The sequence below is a fragment of the Lytechinus variegatus genome, chromosome 8, assembly GCF_018143015.1.
Source record: "Lytechinus variegatus isolate NC3 chromosome 8, Lvar_3.0, whole genome shotgun sequence".
In the NCBI taxonomy this organism is placed as follows: Eukaryota; Metazoa; Echinodermata; class Echinoidea; order Temnopleuroida; family Toxopneustidae; genus Lytechinus; species Lytechinus variegatus.
Window position 1 is genome coordinate 39,904,830 of NC_054747.1, and position 27,245 is coordinate 39,932,074.

Consider the following 27,245-nt stretch of genomic DNA (forward strand, 5'->3'; position numbering starts at 1 on the left):
GAGTAAAAAAAAAAGAAATTGGAAGGCTAATTCCTGCCCAGCCTCATTTTCATACCCTTTGTTTCAGTGGGCAGTGCATGCTCGCTCAATCATGAATAGTTTCCAACTTTTTGGTGTCATTTGAAAGGTGACTTTATTGGCTTCCAAATAGGTGTTTTCCTTCAAAACCCCGGGGGGGCCACTTACATTGACGAGTGGATACCATGCGCGACCAAAAAAAAAAACACGTAAAAGGATGTCTTTTTCACGATAGGGCACGTTACGTACGTAACGTGATAAGGGTGTCAAAAACACAAAAATAATGAAAAAAAGGGTATCTATTTCGCTCGGAAAATTACGTGTTTAGGGTCGACTTTGCGGGGATGATAAAATAAAATTAAAATGTTTTATAAACTTAAAGGATGTCCTTTTTGCCCCAACACTACGAGTTTAGAGTCCGATTTGCACGAGGTGTAGAAGTTGGGGTCGTACTAAACCAAATAAGGTAAAGCCGACGACCGAAGGACCCGTAACAATAAAACACATCTGTACTTGTTTAGAGGTTCATTTCAGGGAATATTTGCCAAGAGTATCGTTTTGTTTCCAATACTTGTTAAGGGTAGGGTTTCACACGCCAATACTTGTTAAGGGGTGCATTTTCAGAATATGGAAATTACGTGTTTAGGGTGCTTTTCGAGACCCCATGGTCGGGCATGGTATCCACTCGTGAATGGAAGTGACCCCCCCCCCCCCCGGGTTCAAAACTGATATGTAGTTTTTATTTGGCATGTCATTTAAAAAGTGTATAGTTTTTTGGGGGGACGCACTTTAGAAAGAGTATCTCTCATTCCAAAGATATAAGCCTATATAAATTATGTCTTCACACTTGGATAATCTTAATTATGGTATTCTTTGCACATGTTGCAGTGATGTAAACTTTGATTTGCGCCACTGAAGTAAGGCATGACTGCAATGGATCCTACATTAGTTAGTATTTTACTTAGTAAACATATTTGCTGATGGCATTTTAATGAAATTAATAATTATGAATTAATAATCAATGATTTTTTAGGAGAGGAGTCTGTGCTGGTTTGTGATAAAATGCCAGAAGCAAAAAGGTTTTTTTCAATTTGGATCCAAGGATTTTCCAAAAGGGGACATTTCCGTACAGAAACAAATTAAATAAGACAAACCATGGACCTACTAGCAAACCAAAAGTCTTCATTCTCAATAAATTGTGATTTACAGATTTATGTCAGGAAAAAAAAATGACAATAAGCGGCGAATCAAATGCCCCCGAAGAATCGCATATAGGGATTTTTTTTTTTTTTTTTTTTTTGCTTGTCAATTTATTTTCCTACGTCCCCCCTAAAATTTTTTGGGTTGAGAACCTTTTTTTTTATTTTTTATTTCTTGCTTGTCAAAAATTTGTTGGTTGTCCCCTCCTAAAATTTTTGGCTTCCGCCGCCAATGTATAGGGACTGTAACATCGTTTCATATTTTGATTATCACGGATTCAAATTAAGGTCTAAAGAGTCCCTTAATTCTTTCACAAATATTGAGTGGATTTCTTTTAGTTCTCTAAATAGATTCCTCACAAATAAAAAAATGGGGGCAATCATGTGAAAAAAAACAAATAAAGAAGAAGAATTAAGGATAAAATGGAAAGGACCGTCTGAGCTTGTATTACATTTTATTTCAATTCATTGTTTTATACTCACAGTTTATACCCCCCCCCCCCCTCAAATCCCCATCAGGCTCAACCTGACCTCTGTTATGCAGGCATGTTATGTAATCAGAATTTTATTTCAAGTAAATGTGTCTAGTTTATTATTTTGTACTATTGGGCCTTACGTGGCCCTGGGAAGCGGGGGGGGGGGGCTGGGAGTGAAGCACCCTAATGGCACCCCAATGTATTCTGGAAGTGTGTAAACATTGAAAAATGTAACCATCATATAGCCATCATTTTGTAGAGGAAACCCTTTTTTCAAATTTCTTGGAACCAACTCGACCTCCATTTGGTATAGTGAAAAATCTTTTTTCTCTCTTTCTTTTTTTTTTGCTTTCAAATCGACATCAGCACCTCCCCCCCCCCCAGAAAAAAAAATCGTTCCCTTTTGGACTTTGCTATATCATGTATATCATTATTAGCAGTATGTCCCCCGCAGTCTAGGCCAATGGGCGATCGACTTATCTCACAGGCTAAATCATAATCATTTTGACTGTACAGGCATGATACGGATACAAAAAAAGGACAAGATAATAGAAAAATAAAATGGATTGATTGATTGATTGACTGATTGATTGATTGATTGATTGATTGGGTCTTCTAATAGAAAAAAAAGAAGGGAAGGATGTAAGATGAAGAAATCCAGAGGATTTGGAAAAGTAAAAATGGAAGAGCAAAAACATGTAAAAAATAGGAAGAGAGAGAGAGAGAGTCGAGAGAAAGGAAATAAAATAAGTCAGAGCCTCAATCAAAAAAAAAGAGAACGAAAATTAAGCCTAAGGAAAAATAAAAAGAAAGAAAGAGAAACAAAATGTATAGAGAAAATTGAGGATAACGGAAAAAAAAATAATAAAGGAGCAGACTGTATTGTTGAAAAGGGCACCGCTCCTTGTGGGGGGGGGGGGTGCGAAGGAAAACGAAACGGCCTGCTCTTTGCACTTTGCTCATGAATACAGCTAGCTAGCCCGAGAGAGAAGTCGCCATAATGCCATGTACAGTATGCATAATATATGCTGAAGGCCTGTATTGTCACATGTTCAATCTTTCTCTCACATGACCAACTTGTTTGGCCCCGTGACTAGCGCTAGAAATCCTGATTCGTTTTTGCTTTCCCACACGTTTTAACCACATGGATGTTCTCGATCATACACTAGATCAAGGGTAAGAAAAGAAATGTCAAGTTTTCGACTTTAGTTAACCATATTTTGTCCTGATTTTTCGATGGTTGTTTTTATGTCGTGGCGTATTTCCTGTGTAAGTTTGTGTGTAGTTGGTGTGCAGCGTAGTTTGAGGTCGTTTTACGTTGGGTGGCGATTTGCTGTTGTGCGATTGGCCTTTGTTGTTTCGCCGGGTCTCTGGAGCTAAGTGCTGTGTGTGAGCTGTGCAATGTCGTGTACTGTACATGTATGTATTCATGTGGTGCAGTGCACACTGCATATTGTAAAGCAGAGAAAATGTTACTTTGTAAGTGAGATTCCCAAATTTCCCTGTTGTAATTGTGGCTTTGAATGATGTGTGCGAGAGAGCTCCACTGCTTTTATAAAATCTTGATTCACTGCAAACATTAACTTGATAAATGATAATGAAGTTGTTAGTATCAAGTTAACCCAGCACTCCCGCGTGTACATGGTGTAAAAAGCCTAAAGGCATACTCACCTGACAAGCGTGAAGTATGGTCAAAATAATTCTCCGAATAAATAGTTAAAACAGAAATCAAGCACTTACCACGATTATATGGATGATGGTCTAACGAGTGGCAGTTTTTCTGACATCTGGGCACAGACTGGAACCTCAAAAAACAAAAAGTTCTCTCCTACCCCCGTCTCGATCGGCCATTTTGTTACAATTATAACAAAAATGGCCGATCGAGACGGGGGTAGAAGGAGAGAACTTTTCGTTTTTTGAGGTTCCAGTCTGTGCCCAGATGTCAGAAAAACTGCTACTCGTTAGACCTTCATGATCATCCATATAATTGTGGTAAGTGCTTGATTTCTGTTTTAACTATTTATTCGGAGAATTATTTTGACCATACTTCACGCTTGTCAGGTGAGTATGCCAAATTGCACATAAGATCCTGGGCTCCCGCCCGCTATGCGGGCGGGAGTTCCCTGGGTTAGTATCAAGTATGTTACACGCGTAGTCAGTAGACTGAATCACCGATAATTAAGGTAAATGCTAGTTTTGGTAATGATATCAAAATGAGTTCGTACAGAATCCAATGAAATGACCACCAAAGTGTCTGTTTGTATCAATAAAACGCATGTGCCAAAGGATTCTGGAAGAAATTATGTAATTGCTAAGAAATCAGCAAATAAGCACAGGATTCAGGTAGAGCGTCGGGCCCGACGCTCTAAGCAATAATTATACATTGTCCCACGTGCGCCTATCTGTGTCGGTGATCTTCAGTGTGAATATTTTTCAGCGTCGATTTCAAGATTTCTCAAAGTTCAGTTAATGTAACTGTACCAGATCTAGATCCTCGATGATATACATGTACTGACAATTAAGCCTTGTTTTACAGACTTTCTCATGAAATCAGTGCTTACTGCAACTACTGGAATTTCTCTTTAAGGGGAATGAAACCTTTAGAATAAGTAGGCATGTGTCGAAACAGAAAAATCAAAGAATAAAAACAAAAAAAGTTTGAGAAAAATTGGTCAATTAATGAGAAAGTTATGAGCATTTGAATATTGCAATCACTAATGCTGTGGAGATCCTCCAATTGGCAATGCGACATGTCACATGCGAATAACTTTCCCTTTGATGGACTATAAAATGCCCCCAAAATGTCTCATTTTGCTTTTTCTCATGGTGATACAAACATTGCCAACCTTATTTCACCACACAGGGAGGAGTAACAGAGAACAAGGTTATATCGTAACCTAGTTCATAGAATGAGTGCTTTTTACCTTTCGCCTTGGTGATCCATTGCATTAGCTCCATTGTTAATGCCCCTTTTCAATTGCCTTGGATCAGAATGGTGATTTTATTGTGACTCTGAAAATAAAAGACAATTTTCAGAATATGGCCCAAGAATTTTAGGAATTTGGGGTCATCTGACTTTTATATAGACTAGTGACAATATTTTTAGGGGAAGTTGACAATGACGTGAAGTTCATTTAAAAAATATCAACAAAAAATTGATAAGAAATATTTATGAATCCCATCAGAGAATAAAAAATCATTAGAATGTTAATGTTGGATTTGTGATGTCATATGTGAGCAGCTTCTAAAGTAGGCCTATGGTGGAAAAAAATCAGTGTGATCTCATTTTTCTCAAAAAATTGAAATGTTTTTTATTTTTTATTTTACCTTCATTATATCAACATACAAATTTTGTCACACCCACTCCTGAAAGAAGATTTTTTTATGCATTTTATAAAGGCCCGTTTCGGGTACACGTGTACACGTGTACACGCACGGTCAAGTCAGTGCACGTGTACTAAATTCCATCACCGTGTACACGGTAGCATCTGCATAAACAAGCTCACAGCCTCACATTAAATTTTAAAATTAAGTTCTCAGACACTGCACATGTTTTAATTACTAATATGTCAACATATTTCAATTAATCCAGAGTGAGTTCACTTCCAAAATCGCCAATTTAATCCACATTCTTTCTGGAGACTCACGTTTTTGTACCACGAAATCGGCACGAAATGGGTCTGCTCCGGTCTCAAAAGCTCGAAAGCGTTGCTCAATCACACTCAGAGTCAATTTGAGAATCACCAATTGCGATAGCGATCATCGCTACAACTTACGTGTTATACGCTCGCACACAAGCCTACAAACAAACGCTCTTCAAATTGGCAACATAATAATGAAAATTAATCGATAACTTCAGTTACACTTATTCTGCAGCGATCTGTGCATGCATGTACGGTACAGTATACAAAATGCGCATCCACCGAGCATCGGCGATAGCTAGGGCCCTGCACTGATTTTGTTTTGCATTCTTTATTAATTCAATGCGCTGCTAAGCCGAGTAAACTTTCAATTTGCACCAATTTTTGTGGATTGATACTTCAAACTTCTCAGGTAAGCTTTAAAACCGTGACTTAGGCTATATAGACCCCTTTTTATGACATATTGATGCTGGTCCGTCTCGACATGAAAACAGAACTCGCTCTCACAGTGTTTACAACGTGTACACGTGTACACGACCGAAAAACACGCCGTGTACACGTGCATCAAAAATGGACTTTCAAAACGGGCCTGATTTTATATATGGGGCAGCTGCTCGCATACAGGTATGACATCACAAATAATCAAAAACTTGAAATTCAAACAAATTCTTTTATAATGGATTTTCCTCAAACCTTCACCAATATTTTTTTTATTACTTTTTATGGTATTTTTACAACAAATATTTTGTTGTTTTGTCAGAGAGTTTCTCCTTTAAAGGGGTGGTCTGGGCTGAAAATACTTATATCTTGATAAATAGAGTTAACTTCACAGAGCAAAATGCTGAAAATATCAAATTCGGAAAACAAATAAAGTTATTGAAGTTTTAAAATTAATCAATATTTTTGTGAAAACAGTTTGATATACATGTATATACATGTAGGCCTGCACATTGTCATGAATATTCATTAGTTGGGCTGTTGATGTCACATCATCACCTTCCATGTTATTACATGAAATCATAAATGTTTCAATTTTTCATACAAGGAAATGTTGTGTCTCCATTATGATGAAATAAGTTGCGGCAATAAATAACTAATGCACTTTATATTGTCAATCCAGAACTTTGTTATACAATGTAGTTCTTGGTAGAAAAGTTTTGAATAAACCTAATTTCATATAATAAAATACTAAAGAACAAGTGAGGATATGACATCATCAGTCCACGTAATGAATATTCATAAAGAATTGCCTAGAACTGTTTCACCAGAATAATGCAAATCTTTAAAATTCAATAATTTTGTTATTTGTGATCTGATTTTCATCAAATTTTCAGCAATTTGCTCTGTGAATTTTCATTAAAATTCAATAATTTTGTTATTTGTGATGTGATTTTGATCAAATTTTCAGCATTTTGCTCTGTGAATTTTACTCTACATGTATTTTGAGATATAGGGGCAAGTCCAAGAAAAGGTCACCCTAGAAGGCAAAATTTCATCTTTAATTTAAGAAGTTATCTTTGGTGGGGTAAGAAAGCCCAAATGTTGAATTTTAAAATTTCATTAAGAAAAATTTGATAATATGCATATTTATGCTAATTTGGGGCACCTAATTTGCATAATTGGTAAAATGGGCGTTACGTATGGGACAATTATAAAAACTCATAGAAAATGAAAAGAAAACTTGTGAGATTTAGTCATAGGTGGGACATGGACCCCCTAACATCTTATTAATTTTGGGGGAAAAAGTGGTGTCATCTAATTAATTATGCAAATTAGGTCTTGTCCAACGATGGAATGTCCCATACGTAACATTTTGAGGACGTTTTTTTAAGTTATTTCTCATAATACAATACTTGTATTGTTGCATCTCTGGGAAGTTCTAATTTATAAAGTATGAAAATGTTATACCCAAAAAAGTTTCAAAAATAGAGTTCACCTTTTAATTAAAAGTTAATTAAAAAATTGTTACGTATGGGACAACATGTTACGTATGGGACATTTACACACAATGTCAATGGGGAGATTTGTGTACAAAGTGAATGGAGAAAAACAAATTTCAAGAGTGCTCTAAAAAGTGATTATTTACCTTTTCTTTAGTTTTTAAAGACTGATTTGTTATGAATACTGATTAATGAAAGCAATTGAAACAAAAAATTTGTGAAAATGGAAAAATATGAAAAAAATAAAAACAATAGAAATACATAAGAAATTCATGAAACCATGAAAAACAAGAAAAAAAAATGTTGAAATGGCTAATTTCCTCTTCAGTCATATCAAATATGTCTCAATAGAACATTTTAAAAGACTGAAACTCTTTTGTTATTTCCATATTTCAAATTATTTCAATTTTTTGAATTATGGGGAAAATTGTGTACGTTCTCTATGGGGACAAAATGTCCCATACGTAACTGTCCCATACGTAACATGTCATTAATTTGTTTAATTAGAGTCTGTAATTAGAGGGATTTCGCTTATGACATGAAACTTGCCTTAGATATAATAATAATAATAATAACTAGCATTTAGTACGCTCTCCATAGTTAACTATATCACAGCGTTTACAAACGAGTTTAAAACAAGAGTACATAATAATTACAATAAAAATACATTCAAAAGAAATTAATCGGAAAAGAGGTACATGTTTTTAGAAGTTTCTTGAATTGATCTGAAGAGTTTGATGATTTAATGAAAGTGGGTATGTTGTTCCATTCTTTAGAAGCAGTAACACTGAATGTGCGATCACCTGATTTTGTATGAGTTTTGGGTATGGCAAGCAAATATAGAGTACTAGAGTATTGTGACTTTCATCACAGTAAGTTACAAGTTGTCAAATGAAATACTTTTAGAGAATTCTCAACTTGAAAAAAATGTTTCAAAAATTGTCTTTTTTCTGCGTCCCATACGTAACGGCCCATCTTTTCCCTCTAAAAGGTCAAGGTCAAATGTCACCATTTTTTGCATGATTATTCTTTTCCTAGATGTCTACCATCATGAGGGTATTCAATCTAATCAAAGTCATTTAACACTATTTTTCAGGTCATTAAAGCCTCTGAAATGTCCCATACGTAACGCGCGCGAATTCTTGGACTTGCCCATAGTATATTTCCAGCCTGGACCATCCCTTTAAATCTATGGGAGCAAACAGCAGTGTATTATTTCATGTGTTTTGTCTCTATTTTGAACAGATATTTTGTTTGTGCTAAAACCCTACTGCACCAAATATGAATGCAAATTAATGAATCAATCAAAGAAAAAGAGAGTTTTTGATGTGTGACAGCAATATGTGAGCAACTCTCCCATACAATATAGCATGCAACATATAGATTCCATAAATCATTATTAATAGTAGACCATGATGAAAAGAAATGTTTTTTTTTTTCACAGTAGGGGGTATAATGTAATATGTCTGAAGCTATCCACCTCAAAACCAATATCACTTTCAGTTTTCTGCTCAAATGGCATATTTTTAATAAATAAATGTCACATGACATACATGTATTTAGGAGCTTTTCTGTGGCGACAAAAATGGGAACTTATTGTTATAACTCCTCTTTTAAACAGATTAATAAATCCTTCACAATTATTTTTCTCTAATATTTATGCTTCAGTGAAACCAAACTTATTGTAAGGGAAAACTTCCCCTTTTGAAAATGACAAAACAAAACAAAAACAGAAAGTAAAAGGTTAACCAATAGGAACTACATGTACCCCCACCCCCCCCCAAAAAAAAAAGAGAGATGAATTGATATACATGTAGTGGTAAAAAGGTAAATGAATAACTAAATATAAAATGAATAAATAAATAAAATAAATGAAAAATAAAAAATCATGTATTTTTTTGTTTAATTTTTAATGCAAAGCAATGGATGGATACTGTTATGTAGTCATTGATGTGAAGATTGAATAGATGCTGGGCTGATGTATGTACATACATGTAGTTTTCATGTTGTATATACATGTAAGGGGGGGGGGCTGAGGGAGTGATGGATGGATGGAAAGAAATTGATATGATGAAGCTTTCTCCAAACGTGAAGTAACTTAATAAAGCATGTCCGATTACTTTTGCAGTTTAAATAGGGATGGATGGATGGATGGATTGATTGATGGATGGACAGATGGATGGATGAAATATGGAGGGAGGGGTGGATAAATGGATGGGTACATGTAGACGTAGAGGAATGAAGGGATGGTTGTATCGAATCCAAGGAGGGAGGTTTGGATGGATGGGTGGATTGATAAATGGATGGATGGATGCTGGTCTGATAGTCATAGATCTATGGGTAGAGGGAGCGAGGAGTGAAGGAGGGGTACAGGTAGATAGCTGGTTGGATTGAGGGATGGTTGGATGGAGGGAGGATTGAATGAAACATGAAGGTAGAAAGGATGGATGGAGGGAGGGAGTTTTAGAACAAATAGAGAGTGGAGGGGAGGGAGAGATACATGTAGATGCATAGAGTGAAATGAAGGTGACAGAGAGAGGTTGCATGAGAAGGAACAATTTACAGGAGGGATCATGGGAGAAACAGGTAAGAGAGAGAGAGAGGTGGAGAGAAAGTAGGAGGGAGTGAGGGAAGGGCGGAGTGTATTGAAGAGAGCGAGAGAAATGAAGTTCAGAGAGAGGGGTAGAGAATATACACGCAAAGAAGGAAAAACAGTGAGTTAGTGATAATGAACTTAAATTAACAACTCATTTCTGTCTGTAATTGAGCCATTTCCCTTTTCAGCTCAAGTGCTTAATTTGAAACTTTTTTAACTGCTTGTGCATTGGTGATTGTTCAACCTATGTGCATGTTTGTTCAACTGCATCATGTACAGTATTCATTTTAAAGATATTTTGATAGGAAAGAACATAAGTCCTTTAATTGTGTAAGTGAAAAGTTCAGAATAAAATCTTCATCATACTTCTGATATACACAGTGAATGTACATCACTAATTTGTAAGATATGTTTCACAAAATGGTTTTATCAATTTATTGAGATTTGCTGAGAATTGGCTTCAAATCTGATCCACATACATGCACTCCTATTGAACTTTAATATTCAGTAAGAATCAATGTGAGTAAAATGCTAGAAGTGAAACATGCAGCTTCATAATGAGTCTTGAATTTCTTTCTTTCTTTTCCTTACATTGTTTTCTTCCACTTAGACAAATAGCAATTTGTAATGTAAACATGTTGTTAAAACAGAAGTGCCCCCCTTTTTTTTTTAAAGGTGAAGACCTTTTTTTATTTTTTATTGTACATGTATGCTTGTCGATTTTTTTGGTGGATGAAATATGGTTAATTTTTGGTTAAAAACCTTTTTTTGTGGGCCTCTCAAATTTTTCCTCGCGAAAATGTGCCCCACCCCCCCCCCCCACCCCTTTGGAAAATCATGGATCTGCCCCTGCATAGAATAATAGCATTTCAACAAGCAAAAATTATTATTATTATTATTGGTTTTTTTGGGGGGGGGCTACTTTTTACTGTAACTTTCTGCCTCAATCTGCAACATTGGATGGTTACACTTTGTAATTGCGAAGGTTCTTTATTCCGAATGTTCGTAATTCCGAAACACTTAAATTGCCCATACCTTGATGTTCGTTAATTCAAAAACGTAAAAGGGTTGGTTAGTCCGAACATTTGTGGCGTTATTCCGAAGGTTCGATAATCTGAAAACGAAATAAGGTTCGATGTTCCGAAGGTTCGTTAGTCCAAAAACGAAATAAGGTTCGTTGTTCCGAAGGTTCGTTAATGCAAAAACGAAATAAGGTTTGTTAATCATTACGTTCTTGGACTGACGAACCTTCGGAATTACAAACACTTCGTTTTTGGAGTTGCGAACCTTCGAGATTGATGAACCTTCGGAATAACGAACCTTCAAAATTTATCGGAACCTTCGGAATAACGAAGCAAGGAATGGGGATTTCCAGCATTTCGGGGTTAAATCGCCCCAGCCACCATGTAACTTTTTCCCTGCATTTCAAAATTAATTGAAGTATTTAACATGGTTAGGTACAGTACAGGATGTATTAAAAGTGGCATAGCCTAAATAAAAAGCAGAGCTTGTAAAAAAAATTTAGGCTCCCATTTGTAGAGACATTTTGATAGTGTTTACAGTAAGCAATGAAATATGAAACAATAAAATATTCATTACATACATGTACAGTATTATAGATAAAGAAGCACTTTGTTACCAGGAGGAATATAAATAGAAAAGATGAAAATCAAATGAAGCAAGAAAAAAAAAGTTAAAAGGAAAATAAATTGAGGGTGAAGTAACAAAGAGTAGGGGAAGGCGGGGTAAGTTGTGACAGTTTTTGCTTTTTGCATGTTAGAATTGATATGATTAATAATCTTGTCGAAATAAGTACCTTGCCTTGAAATTTAATTCTTCTGAAATATTTTCCACCTATATATAACTTTCTATCCCCACACTGAAAGTCATCGTGACCTTTGAAAAAAACGATGTCAAATGGCTCAACTTGCCCCATATATGGGGTAAGTTTGAGCCACCTTCTGGGGTAAGTTGAGCCACAAAAACTATGTACAAAATGTATGAGGGGGGAACCAGCATGTCATTTTTTTGTTTAAAGTCTTTTCACTTGCTAATTCTCTATAAATACTAACATCCTTTAAAAGGAAAAGAGCAGTCATGTAAATTTGCTCCTTTCAGCCAGCATTTCAATCAATTTTTATGGTTTGTTTGTTTTTTAAGATACATTACCATAGGAATTACCATGGCTCAACTTGCCCCATGCCGTTTGGCTCAACTTACCCCAGTCCGAACTTAGTGCGATAATTTTGTATCCACACATTTATTATGCATCCATCATATAAAAGACTATGACAAGAATGAAGATCCATACCTGGACTAATAATGTTGTTATCATGTCTTTATTATTTAAAGACGTGTGTGTTTATAAAGCACTTATCTATTTCACACTCTTTTTTACTTTTTTGGCTGAAATTCATATTTTTCCCTCTAAAAAACTACTTTTTGTTTCAAAGTTGAAAACAATATGGTGGGGTTAGGGGTTATGCTATGGGTCATCAATAAATGACACCACCACAATGTCTGACTCATTCATTATTGGCCTGGGGCTGGTGGCTCAACTTGCCCCTATGCTCAACTTACCCCGCCTTCCCCTACATGTATTGAAAGTGAGTATAAAATATCTCTAAACCTTTCTTCGTCAGTCCCTAATAATTACCAAGTAACATCCATCGTGTTAAACACCAAGTTAAGAACAGGATGCCGTTATTATTGTTCCCTCTTAGCCAATCATGTCGAGTCATGTGGGCTCGTCCTCGTGGGGTGACGTTCAGCCCCCATGACTGGGTGCAACGTGAACCCCCTGTCGGCTGGGAAACAGTCCCTCCTCTTGTCAGTCTCCAGACTCTGCATGAATGCTCAGCATGGCTAACAAAATACTGGACATTATTTTAAAATACAGGATGGAGAGGGAGCGGCTAAATGATTTAGCCCCCCCCCCCCCCCCCGTAATATCTAGGGAAGTGTTTATAAAAGGGTTAATGTGTTCCGTGGATTTATGTTTAACAAATAGGCCTGCTTATTCAAATGTAAGAATGCTTCTTTCTTAAGTCAAGAGAGGTCAGATTCCCTTTACCCGCTTGTAGAAGAATCAATTTTCTAGCTGTTGCTATGTTTGACAAGCCTCTGACAAGCTCTCAGGTGTACACAAACAGCCTTTGTTTTAATAATATATAAAAACAACAGGTATGTTGATCTGTCTCACAAGTCAGCCTTGGAGCAAACTCTACGAGGCGGACAATTTTGATCTCCAAGGGGGCGAGATTTCACAAGACTTCACTCCTCGGTCGATAGTACCTGAAATGCTTTCATTCATAAATAGTCGTAGTAAAATGCCCCCGTGTCCGTCTGGCGTGAGTTAGGTCACATGACTATGGCTAACTTTCCGAACCTCTTTCCTCTCTCCTCACTTTTTCCTCTTCGCTGTTTTCCTAGCATTGCAATTTTCTTCATGGCATTCTGGTACTTGACTCTCTACTCACTGATGAGAAAATTGAAAGCTATGTTTTTATAGTAAATAGATACTATTCGATGTGATATGCTTTATGGTATTAAAGTAGAGTACAGTAACTTTGGAATATAAACCTTGTTTTTGGAATTATTCTTGGATTACTTTTCGGATCTATCCACTTTTTATGAATCATTGTTTTTGGTCGCTTCATGTCTTGAATAATGGCCAAAGTGGTTTCTTTGGATATTTCACAAATAAGGTGAGAGTTAAACATGAGTTGAACAATAATTTTTATGTTAATACCTTTTTCTTTCTGTTTCCCTTAAATAATATTTCATCATTTCAATTCCCTCCCATTGATTTAATTTCTTTAGGATGGGGTACATGTAGTTAACCCCCCCCCCCGCAGTCCCATCTGTACACTATTGACTGTCTGATCTACTTTGCTCTGCTTTTGAAGAGATTTCTTGAATTTTAAGTTTAATTTCAGTTTACATTCATGTGGTATTTGTATCTGTGAGTTCTTGACTATCTCGCATGTAATGTGCATTCTTTCCATTGATTGTGCCAATGCTATTTATGTGTATTATATTTGTTTAGCTCTCTAAATAAAAAAGCAAAGCAAAACCGAAACTGAATCTCAGCATGTACACAATTGATGGAAATTGAGTGATTAGATAGTCTATTTTGAAACAAGGATAATTTATTTTTTCCCTTTTTTTTCTTGTTTTTGCAGACCACAAGACAAGGACAAAGATTTAGACGAAGAGGTTACAGTACATCTAACAGCAGATGGTAAGGAATGAGCGTTCTTTCACACGGTAGAAAAAAAATTGTGCTTTGAATTATGATTCCAAGTGGAAAATACGACTAATGACAAATATTTAGCACGCGTGAAACCAAACTAGATCATGATTAGAATCACGAACACTAATCACAGTCAAGATTACAATAGCAATCATCATTGCAATGATGATTCAAGATTCACGTGTGAATAGGCCCATAGTTCATTTTTTACTGTTTTTTTTTCTTTACTTTACCTCCTTTTGTACTATTAGAAACATGATTGGGGTGGCTTTAGGGGTATACAGTTTCAGCACAGGCCTCTCCTTTTTTCCCTCTTTTCCCTCTTTTTCCTCTTTTTACATTTTTCTTTTTTCTTCTCTCTTTTCTTTGCTCTCAAAATGGTCTGGCCTGCATACCAGAACAGACTGTAGGTGCCGTTTTTCAGATGGCGGCGGAGGTTTTAACATTGAAATCTTAACTAAGGTTAAATTTTAAAATTTACATATGATTATGATATATGGACCTATTTCACCAAAATTGTATATTAGGGTAATCAAGGATCACTGATAATCTTGCAAGGGTTTCTGGTCATGTGATCAAGGTCAATGAACTTAGACTGTATTGGGGTATCAATGTGGAAATCTTAACCAAGGTTAAATTTTTGAAATTTCATAACTTAAAAAAGCGGGAGGGTGTTTAGATGAAACTTGGATTTAAGGGAAATCAGGTAGCAATGACCTAAACGTGTAAGTTGCAGGTGACGTGATAAAAGTCAAAGGTCATTTAGGGTCAATGAACTTTGGCCATGTTATAACTTTTGTTGAGATTTTGAATTTTCAAGGTAATTATGCAAACTGTATACTGTAAGTCTCTTTTCCACAAAACCTTCATACATGTATAATGGTCATAAAGTACCAACATACATGTATGGACCATTGTAATTTGAAGTCATTAGGCACCCAAGGAAAAAATACTGTCATTTCATGTTGAGATAGGGTAAAAGGAACACCAAAAAAAACTGTTCCCTCAGTAAAATTATGAAAAAGGATATTTTGACCACTGCCTAGCCCACTGCTAATTATATTATGTTTTACCTACAGGAGATCAGGTTGTTACAGACCCCAGTGGAGAGGGGCCATTTGCTGAGAATATCCAGGTAATTTTATGTTTCACTATCACATATTTGAATATTCACTTTTATTTCACAACAATGCCATCTATTTTTTTTTTCAACTTGAGAAATTTTGTTGAACAGATTTGCTTTAAATATCTTAATGTGCATTTTTTTTTTTAAATAAAATAGTTTTAAAAATTGATAGTTTATCAACTTCTTCTCCAATCTTTATACATGTAGAGAAGACTATTATGCTGCAAATTATTAATTGTATGCCGGAAATACTATTTTTTGTCTTGATACTGGATTATAATTAATGTCAGTAGGAGTTCAATTGAGAGTATTTGTCACTTTATCACAAACATTTCTATATAAAGCACTTAAGAAAAATAGAAAGAGGAAATTTCAGCAAAAAAATGAAGTAGGTCTACATGTACATGTAATACATGAATAGTTCACACAGTTGAGGGTCTACACTGCTAAAGGGAAAGGCTATTTAATGTGGAGCGTTGTGGCCCAGTGGATTAGTCTTCGGACTTTGAAACAGAGGGTCGTGGGCTCGAATCCCAGCCATGGCGTAATTTCCTTCAGCAAGAAACTGATCCACAATGTGCTGCACTCAACCCAGGTGAGGTAAATGGGTACCGGTAGGAAGTAATTCCTTAAGAAGCTGTGTGCGCTATGAACGCCTAGCTTAGCCGGGTAATATAGGAGCGCCTTGAGCACCTAACAAGATGGATATGTGCACAATATGAATATCCTATATTATTAATGAAAAAAAATATAGTTTTTATCATGTATTTGGCTGTAGAAACATTTTATTTTTATATAATTTCATCACTTCTATAAAGTGGCTTTGCTTTACTTCAAGTTTCTTCCGCTCAGGTGTTTTTCTCTTGTATTTGTCTCTTCCCACCTACAGTATAGATGATATTCCTATTCTCGTTTAGTTCACTGTGCTACATGACTCTTCATCACATTTTTTTTCTCTTGTATTTGTCTCTTTTCATCCACAGTATCAGTTCCGTACTGACAGCAATGGACAGAGTCAGGTAACATACCGAGTGGTTCAGGTAGGAGATACTGAATCCAATCCGCAAGCCGTTGTGACGACATTCCCCCAGGGACAACAAGCTTTGACACAGGTCAGTGATGATGGTGATGATGATGAGGATGATGATGATGATGATGACACTGTTGTGATGATGATAATGTCGGGATCTAAAAGCAGTACTTCTCAGATACATGTAGTCTAAAACTCCATGGAATAAACCCGTTTGATATTGTGATATACATTTAATATCAATTTTGTCCAATTTCCACTTTACGTTAAAGATAAATTCCAGTATTGGTAACGATCTCAAAATGACTTTTTACAGAATCTAATATAATGACCACCCAAGTGTCTGTTTGTATGAATAAAAAATATGTGCCAAAGGATTCTGGAAGAAATTGTGTAATTGCTGAGAAATAAGCAAAATAAGCGCGGATTTGGTCACTTCCGTCGGGTCTTTATTCCAGCAATAATAATACACTGTCCCACGTGTGCCTATCTGTGTTGGTGATCTTCAGTGTGAATATTTTTCGGCGTAGATTCCAAGATTTCACAAAGTTCAGTTTATGTAACTGTACCAGATCTAGATCCTCGATGATATACTGACAATTAAGCCTGGTTTTACAGACTTTCTCATGAAATCAGTGTTCATTGCAACTACTGGCATTTCTCTTTAAATAAAGAAAGAAAATCATCCATAAACAATAATAACTGAAAACAAATAGACCTTTTAAAGGTAAGTTCAACTGTGACCATTTACTATTAACACAATCCTTTTCTTTTTCAAAGTTTTATTTGTTTTATTTTCAACAAAAAAAAAGTTTTACAATTCATTTGATTAATCATAAAAACATGAATTGTTTTATTTTTGCCATGATTAAAGATAACAAACAATCATCATACATTATCAATATCTGTGGAATACATTTAAAAAGCAAGTTAAAGAACAGAAATAAAGAACAGGGAAAGCACCATCACCGAGACCTATCATCGTGAAATTCAGCACATATCGTACAAGAGATGTCATCCTGAAAAGTCGAAAGAAGCTAAAAGGAACTCACATCGGAATAGAAGAGGACTTGACGTTGACGAACCGCAACCTGTTGAACAAAGCAAAAGATGAAATGAAAGCAAAGGACAAATTAGTCGCTGCCTGGTCTACTGACGGCAAAGTCATCGTACTGATGAAGACGTCGAATGGATCAACTGTAAGGAAAAGAGTATCATCAATAAGTGACCTGAAGAAACTCTAAATGTTAACTGAGAAACTCGAAATGTGAACTTAGAAGTCAAACAATAGGAAAAGCTATGACTATGAATACCAACGTTTAGCTACAATTTCTTGTTGCACCCTCATTATATATTGTGGTATTATTATCTACTGATATTCTACTTGTTTGTAATGTCACGTGAACGTAAATGTTTTTTATGTCGCAGGCATCCAACTTCTACTTGTGAAAATTGTATATTGTGTAAGAGTACATTTCAAGATGATTTCTTGAATGATGACAATGATCATTGTTATGACTATACTCCTTATGATAATTATCGTCCGCAGATACATATTGAGAATGAATACTATACACAAGACGAATTTAAAAGTGATGTTTTAAAACATTACAACCGATCCTTTTTTAAGGCATATCACTTCAATTGTCGTAGCCTAAAATCTAACTTCGATGAATTTGTAAGTACGGTTGATGTCATACAAGACCCAATGACCATAGTAGGAGTGACAGAAATTTGGCTAAGGGACAACGAGACGTTATACTATGGCATACCCAATTTTGAATTTGTTGCAAACTGTCGCCAGGTCAAACGAGGTGGTGGAGTTGGATTGTATATCCACGAGAATATCAAATTTAAAAGGAGACAAGATCTTGATGTTCTTTGTGAGAGTCTGGAAAGTATTTTTATTGAACTATATACTAAACATAAAAGATGTGTAGTTGGTGTTATGTACCGTCCACCAAATAGTAACTTTAAAGATTTTCTAGAGAAAGTTGTTCAAAACCTTGATACAATTTCAAACGAAACACGGGAATGCATTATTATGGGAGATTTTAACGTAGATATAAATAACAGTAACAACCCATTTATGTTTGACTTTCTTAATACATTTATTTCTTACTCCTTTGTTCCACAGATATGCAAACCAACTCGCATTACAAATACATCTTCTACAACTCTGGATAATATTTTTTATAATAATTCTGATATTGCTGTGAAATCTGGAATTATCACAACTGACTTCAGCGATCATTTAACACCCTTCATGGTCACTGAATTTGATAATGTACCAACCAATGACACCCATAGTTACACTAAGCTTGATCTAAGTGAAACAAATATTGCTTTATTTTGTACCAAACTGGATTCAATTAACTGGGAATTCTTGAACTCTATACAAGATGTAAACAGTATGTACGATACCTTTATACTCATATATAAGCAATTGTATGAAGAATGTTTTCCTGTTATTACAGTTCGCAATAGATTGAAGCACTGTAAGAAATTTAAGCCATGGATATCAAAAGAGACTAAATTATTGATAAAGCGTAAAAGTAGGATATTTAAGAAGTTTGTAAAAAACCCTTCCCCAGACCTGCATGAAAAATACAAAAGTTGTAGAAATCGTGTGAACAGCAAAATAAGAAGTGAAAAGCGCACTTATTATTGTAATAAGTTCGCCACCGCCAAGCGTGATATGAAAGCAACTTGGAAAATAGTCAACGATGTCTTAAACAAAAGAGAAACAAAACAGAACAGTATACGAGAAAATTTGAAGTTAATGGGGATAATATTTCAGACACACTCGATAAAGCTAATGCCTTTAACAATTTTTTTGTACGTATTGGACAAACTGTCCAAGATAAACTCAGTACTAGTATGTGTACAGAAACTGAAAATGATACGCATATTAATATTTCACAGTGGTTAAAAGGAAATTATAGATCCTCTGTATTTATCCAACCTGTTGCTACTAATGATGTTATATCAATCATAGATAAGTTAGATCCAAATAAGAGTCCAGGCTACGACAATATTCATCCAAAAGTTCTTAAAAAATCAGGCTATGCAATTGTTAAACCTTTGTGCAATATTATCAATCTTGCCATTGAGAAGGGCGTCTTTCCTGACTCGTTAAAGATTGCCAAGGTGATACCTATTTTTAAAAAAGGAAACAGATTACTTTTAACTAATTATCGTCCAATATCAGTTTTATCAGTTTTTAGCAAAATATTTGAAAAAATAATTTACAATAATTTGATATCTTTTATTGATCAAAATGACATTTTATATCGTCGACAATATGGTTTTAGGCAAGGTTATAGTACTTTCCATGCACTTATTGATTTTACTGAAAAAATTGCTCAATCTTTTGAAAGGAAAAAAATTTTAACTGGTATATTTTTAGACCTTTCTAAGGCATTTGATTGTATTGATCACGGTATTTTAATTAAAAAATTGTATTTTTACGGTATAAGGGGTATTACTTTAGAATTAATTACAGATTACCTAAATAATCGAAAACAGTTTGTAAATATTGATAATTTTAATTCTTCTTCCTTAGACATTTTACTTGGTGTTCCTCAAGGATCAGTACTAGGACCCTTATTGTTTCTTTTGTATGTAAATGACTTGCCAAATGTTAGCAATATTTTATCATTCATCTTATTTGCTGACGATACAAGCCTTTTTCTTGCCAGTAATGACCCTTCAAACGTAGGTTTTTTAATCAATTCTGAACTAAGAAAAGTACATTCCTGGTTTCTTGCCAATAGATTATTGATAAATCTTGAAAAAACTAACTATATAATTTTTAAAACAAAAAACAGGAAAATTAACGAAGACTTGATTAAATTGCATATTAATAACAAAGAAATAAATAAGGTAACTTCATTAAAATTTCTTGGTGTTAAGATTGATAATAACCTTACGTGGAAAGATCATATTAATGAAATATCATATAAAATGTCATGTGCTGTTGGTGTTATGAGTAGACTAAAGTTCACATTGCCACCTTTTATTCTCACTAATTTATATAATACAATGATCTTGCCTTATATAACCTATTGCAATATAATATGGGGAAGCACCGCATCTTATTTATTACAAAAAAATATTTTTAATACAAAAACGTGCAATAAGAATAATCACCAATTCAACATTTCTTGCCCATACAGACCCATTGTTTCGAAAGCTTACAATTTTGAACATATATGATTTACATCGCTATTTTGTTGCTTGTTTTATGTATTCTTATTCTAAAAGAACTTTACCTGATATTTTTAATAATTTTTTCACCCTTAATAGTAGTATAAATATGTATTCAACAAGAAATATCAATGACTTTTATCTGCCAAATTATACATATAATTTTTCTAGAACTGTTATTGGATACAAAGGACCTGTCATCTGGAATGATTTGCCATCTGAAATTAAAACTTGCCCCTCATTATTGACTTTTAAACGGAAATATAAATCATATCTTGCCAATTCACCGTCAGTTTTTATATAAAAGGGAGCCTTGTGTTTTTTTTCTTTGTTTGTTTGTTTTTAATGTGTTTTTTTCTCTTTTGCCTGTTTATGTTGATGTTATAACTATTTAATCGCTATTAATTTGTTTTATTTTAACCAACGCGCGGAACCAAGGGGGATTGGCCTCGATAGGTCTTTGGCCTTTGCCAATCCCCCACATCCACCGCATGTTGGTCTTACTTTTTCTATTTTGTAATTATATTGATTTGTTTATGTATTGTTTTTTATTGTTCATATAATATTGTATGCTGTATATTTTTCTTTTAATGGATGTGAATAAATTGAATTGAATTGGAATTGAATTGAATTGAATTGAATCCAAAGAAATTCCCACCAAAGTGTTTGTATGCATAAAAAAATATGAGCAAAATAGCTAAGGGTGGAAAAATTGTATAATTGCTGAAAAAATTTTAAGCATGGAATTCCATCGAATGTCAGGTATTTTTCGAAGCCATGTTAAAGACTCAGACCGGACCCAAAAATGAAATTGACAAATTATATACCAATCGAAAGCTTATAAGAGCTCTACTAAATACAGCATTGTGAGCTTTATTCATTTTCACCCTTCCCAGCTGAGTATTTTGCTTAAGAATATTCCAATTATCGGGCTTCGAACCCGGCTTAGAAAATAGGCTTTATTGTGCTTTTCAAATGCCTCGAGACCGTGACGTCACGTTGTGTAAGAAGCGTTGCGATTCCATAGGTTTGTACACAGAAAAACTGGGTTATTTTTTTGCTTTCCAGATTACGCATTTCATTTTCTTCACTTCCATCACAGAGTGATATCACATATATTTTTTCCTACATGCTTAAATTATGAAATCTACAGTTTTTAACTAGTTTTTGCCATATTTTATTTCCTGCTTATTTGGCATAGATTTCAAATCTATCTGCATTCAGATTATGTATCACAACTTCTCCTGACAGCAATTTAGGCCCAATAAGAGCCAAACAAAGAAGTCACAGAAAAGGCAGTGAATAGTTGAAGGTTTCCATCAATTTCAACAGTGAATAATTGTGAGTGCCATTTTTATCTGAAAACGAAAAAAAAATGGATTTATAATATAGAAATGGAAGAAAATACCCAATGCTTTTGTACACAAACCTATGGAATCGCAACCCTCCAGACACAACATGACGTCATCCTTTCCAGGCGACGTGGGGTGCTCAATCGTAGCGTACTTTGGAGGAGCAGTTTCTTTGATTTTTATCTAATATTTCTAAAAAATGAAAGGAGATGTATAGAATATTTTTTGTATATTTGTATTGTATGAATCATTGCCTTTCTTTTAATATATGATCGTTTTTACACCGGTCAGGGTCTTTAATATACTGTCCCACTCCCACATATGCTTTTCTGTGTTAGTGATCATCAGAATTATCGATTTTGAGCTAAGATTTCATGATTTTACAAAGATAAGTTGACATTAATGTACCAGATCTAGATGTACTGTATGATAATATTTTGACAATTAACCTAAAAAGACTTTCTCATGAAATAATTGTTTGCTGCAACTACATGTACTCTCTTTTACATGTACCTTTGATAAGTTTATTGACCCCTGAAAATGAGGAGCCCTTATAATACATGCATGTACATGTATGCCATGAAATTTCAGGGCAATTTGGTGTAATATATTACATTAATAGAATAGGGTACTCCGTGTACCCAAGTTCAAAAGTAAATATGCTGACTCGATGTCTTCTGCTCACACATCAAATCACATGACCTCTCCTCAGACTGGTCTGTGAATGGACCATTATGAGCGTAGGGCGGATCCTTCCTGAAGTAATAATGGGTGAATTATCCCTTTTAAAGTGGAATCGTGTTTTACAATCAGTACACATGCAAAATATTTTGTACTTATACTTTACATGTATGTAATTGAAGTACATGTAGTCTATTAAGTGCACATGTTGCTGCATGTGTGCTTTGATGTGAATACAATATATATTTATACCCTTATGCTATTTAACCCTATCTAGGCCGGGGGGGGCCTCCGAGGCCCCCCCCTCAACGAATCGCGCGATATTTTTTGACTGCGCCGCTCGCTGACTTTTTACTTTCAAGTCTTGCGCAACTTTTGAGACCAATTTTGCGTCACCCGGGTACGTGGTTCCAAAATTACGCAACATTATGTAAGTGCATGTCAGACCGAAAACTGCTCAAAAACGTGATTTCATGTACAAGGTCAATGCAAAGTGTGTTTTCAACCATAATTCATAAATGCATGATTATTTTTAGTTTTTCTAGTCTAAATATATTCATTTTATGCTTTTTATGATCACAGAAGAGTCCCCAACAAATTTCATTGAAAAAACAATGAAAAACAAAAGGTCAAAAAAACAAAGAAATACATAAGAAATTGCAAAAACAATATAATACATAAGAAAATGATTTGATATCACAATTTTTTTTTCATGTACACTTGCTAAGGACACCACAAAGAGTTTCTATACCAAAAATTAGTACATTTAGAGCTTTATTTAGGGAGTTAGAGGGAAAAGTATGATTTCGCATACTAATTACGCATAAATTAGCATAATCACTTAATAGCGATTCGCATGAAATAAATTACTATACAATCTTTTAGATTATGCCCCAGGCAACCCACGTGCCAAATTTTGGCGCGATCGCGCGGTCAACGGCCGAGATCTTAGAGGGGCCTGGGAGGCCCCCCCCCCCCCCCCCGGCCATAGGAACTCCCAAAATACCCCGGCCTAGATAGGGTTAAAGATAAATGAAAGTAGTTGCAGTAAAACACCGAATATACACAAGAAAGTCTGTAAAACAAGGCTTAATTGTCGAGTATCATCAAGGATCTATATCTGGTACCAAGTTGCATTAACTGAACTTTGTGAAATCTTGAAATCTACGCTGAAAAATGTTCACACTGAAGATCACTAACACAGATAAGCACACATGGGACAGTGTATTATTGTTGCTTTGAATGTCGGCCCGAAGCTTGACCGGAATTCCTTGCTTATTTGCTGATTTCTCAGCAATTACACAATTTCTTCCAGAATCTTTTGGCACATATTACACTGTATACAAACAGACACTTGTTGGTCATTTCATTTCATTTATTTTTCCATTTCCAACAATCATTTACATTTACAATATTTTTGTTACATACATCTTGATATAATTATAATCAATAAAACAAAGAAACTTATTATGTATAATACTCAAGATAACAGGTCGGAAACGGAGGAAGCTGCTAAAAAGCGAAGCTTGTAGAATGCAGCCTCCTATAACATATTATACGTACATGTATGAAGAATGTAAACAAAACACAAACACAACATGGTAGAAATTTGAACTTAATTTCATTGGATTCTGAACCAACTCATTTTGATATCGTTACCAAAACTGAAATTTATCTTTAAAGAGGAATTATGGGGAGATATACATGTACCAGTATTCAAGGGGAGTTCCAACCAAACTAAATTTTTCCAGGCCACACCAAAAATATTTTATCACTAATAGTAATAATGCGACTTTAAGAATTCTAATTAGTACAAAATTCGCATTAATCGGAATTGAACATGAAAATGTGTTTTTGATCAATTTCAGGCATGCACTTACAATTGCAATTCTGTGAAGCATATATGCTTTCAAAAGTTGTGCGAGATTTCAAAGAATGCAGTTAAATTGTAATCTTTTCACAATTTGGACCTATCGCTTTCTTTATGAAGCTCCATATTTTGAGAAAAAAAAATAATTGAAATTAAAGAAGAGTTTTCTTATGAAATACATGTAGATGCAGTAAAGCTCATAGGGGATTTCTCAATAATGTTAACTCTCATGGGTGTTTGGCTCTTGTGTTCAATGTGATAGTGATTAAAATTCTAATCATAAACCAAACATGTGTACATGTATATGACCATTGTACACTCCTTATCACTATCTCAAGTGTACAATGACAACGTATTTCACTGTATGCATTTGATGCAGCCTAATTCAACTCTAATAAGTAAAGTTGAATTTGACGTAAAAGATGTAAATAAGGTATGATGAGCATATATTCCAGTCCGAAATAATGCTTGGAGTTAAAGGTAATTATGCCAGTTCTGGTAACGATCTCAAAATGACTTTTTACAGAATCCAATATAATGACCACCCAAGTGTCTGTTTATATGAATGAAAAATATGTGGCGAAGGATTCTGGAAGAGATTGTGTAATTGCTGAGAAATAAGCAAAATAAGCGCAGATTCGGGCACTTCCGTCGGGTCTTTATTCCAGCACTATAATATGCACTGTCCCACGTGTGCCTATCTGTGTTGGCGATCTTCAGTGTGATTGTTTTTCAGCTTAGATTTAATGATTTCACAAAGTTCAGTTTATGTAACTGTACCAGATCTACAGTGCGTATTAAAAAAAGTTTACACTTTGAAAAAATCCTGTAAAATTATACAGTGCGTCCCAGAAAAAACGAAACCGAGATTCAGCGATCATTTATCATAACTTAATCATAAATAAAATAGACAAATGACCTACCAATTTAAAGCTTAGAATCTCCTCTTTCATCTGATATTACTTAGATTATTTCTCATTCACGCATGAGTGAGCAAATACAATTTGAAGAAAGGATATCAAAAACTCATTTGGCGGGGGCTATCTGGGTTTCAAAAAGAAAACCACATTTTTGAAAAGTTCAATATCTCCTCTTTAATTTGATACCTAAATTACAGAAAATGGTCAAGAAATAACAAAGTTCTGGTCATTTGAAATAAGGCTTGAATTTCAATAATTTCATAAAATGAAGAGGTTCTCCAGGCTGGCTTTCAAACTCACTCGACACTCTGTTTTGTTGACGATCAGCCATGCATTAAATCTTTTGTTCACCATGCGAAAGCTTCTGTGGGAAACCGGTGAAAACACGTTTATCTCATGAAATTTTAAAAATACAAGCCTTATTTCAAATGACCAGAACTTTTTTATTTCTTGACCATTTTCTGTGATTTAGGTACCAAATTAAAGAGCAGATATTGAACATTTCAGAAATGTGGTTTTCTTTTTGAAACCCAGATACCCCCCGCCAAATGAGTTTTTGGTATCCTTTCTTCAAATTGTTTTTGCTCACTCATGCGTGAATAAGAAATAACCTAAGTAATATCAGACGAAAGAGGAGATTCTAAGCTTTAAATTGGTAGGTCATTTGTCTATTTTATTTAAGATTAAGTTATGATAAATGATCGCTAAATCTCGGTTTCGTTTATTCTGGGACGCACTGTATATTTCTAATATCCTGAAGATTTTTTCACATTTTAACATTGGTACAGATCCACTTAAGCAAATTAAGATATAACTGTCAAAAAATATTTCCTCTTGAATGAGCACCACTTACTTTTGAAAAGTTAGTGAAAAATGATAGCGCAGAACTTGGAAATAGTTATGCGAATAAAAGTAGACCTTAATCACGAAGAACACAAGGAATTTAGCTAGTAAAATTTATTTAAAGATATATTTTACCTTTTAACTTGTATCCTTGCCCAATACACTTCGAAGGGTGCATTTCGCCCCGCCCCACTTCCCCACACAACGAGGCCATCAAGACGTTATTTGCTTTACACTGAGCTGTGATTTACATAAAATGGCTTAGGCTTCATTTTCAGTTTGTTAATCATTGTCAAGCTTGGGAAAAGTGTGAAGAAACAAGTATTTAATGAAAAATGAAATGTAAACCCACTTTGAATAATACAAACTTAGTGAAAAAATTCTAGAGATGTCTGATATAAACTTTTGTTCAGATTTAGTTATGTCCTCAGATCCAGCTGCCACAAAAAGGGTAAAGGTTGAAGTGTTGAAATTTCAATTTGGGTGGCAAAATTGTTACGAAATGCTTGAATTTATCCGTTTAATTTCAATTGACTAAAGGAGCAAGGGAAATGTATGAGAAATGTTTCGCAGGGTCAGTTTGATTTTGCCCTTTCCCCTTGACACAGCGTGGAAACGAGCATTTCTGCACAAACAGATTTCTGCGAGCTTTACAAAAATGGACAGTGCTCACTCAAGTGTAATATTCTGTCAAAACTTAAACTAGCATTACATGTAGATACATGTAGATGAGACCCAAACCCAAGATTATACATGTATGTGAAAAAATTACCCACATGTTCTATATTTTTTTATTCCCAGGGCTTTTTCAAAGTGTAAACTTTTTTTTGATACGCACTGTAGATCGACGATGATACAGTAATACGTAACCTTGGTTTTACAGACTCTCACGAAATCAGTGTTTTATTGCAATTACTGTAATTCAGCTTTAATACATGTATATATATGCACAGGGGCGGAAATCTCTCCGAGGTAGGGGGGACAAGGGGCTGGAAAATTTGACAAGCAAAAAAAAAGTTATCCTAAAAGTAAGGTAATCTCGTCCTAAAATGCATGTTTTATTTCAATATTGAATGATGTATTTCTTAC

General features: G+C 34.8%; 1 protein-coding gene across 1 annotated transcript in view; it reads left to right on the top strand.

The window, feature by feature from the left end:
* The first annotated feature begins 2,687 nt into the window (after positions 1-2,687).
* LOC121420491 (upstream stimulatory factor-like) overlaps positions 2,688-27,245 on the top strand; it is a 31,930-nt gene continuing 7,372 nt past the window's right edge. The window contains exons 1-4 of the mRNA XM_041615148.1: positions 2,688-2,869; positions 14,055-14,113; positions 15,205-15,260; positions 16,235-16,363. Of these exons, the coding sequence (XP_041471082.1) occupies positions 2,838-2,869; positions 14,055-14,113; positions 15,205-15,260; positions 16,235-16,363 (276 nt within the window). The 5' untranslated portion in view covers positions 2,688-2,837. The remainder of the gene's footprint in view (positions 2,870-14,054; positions 14,114-15,204; positions 15,261-16,234; positions 16,364-27,245) is intronic.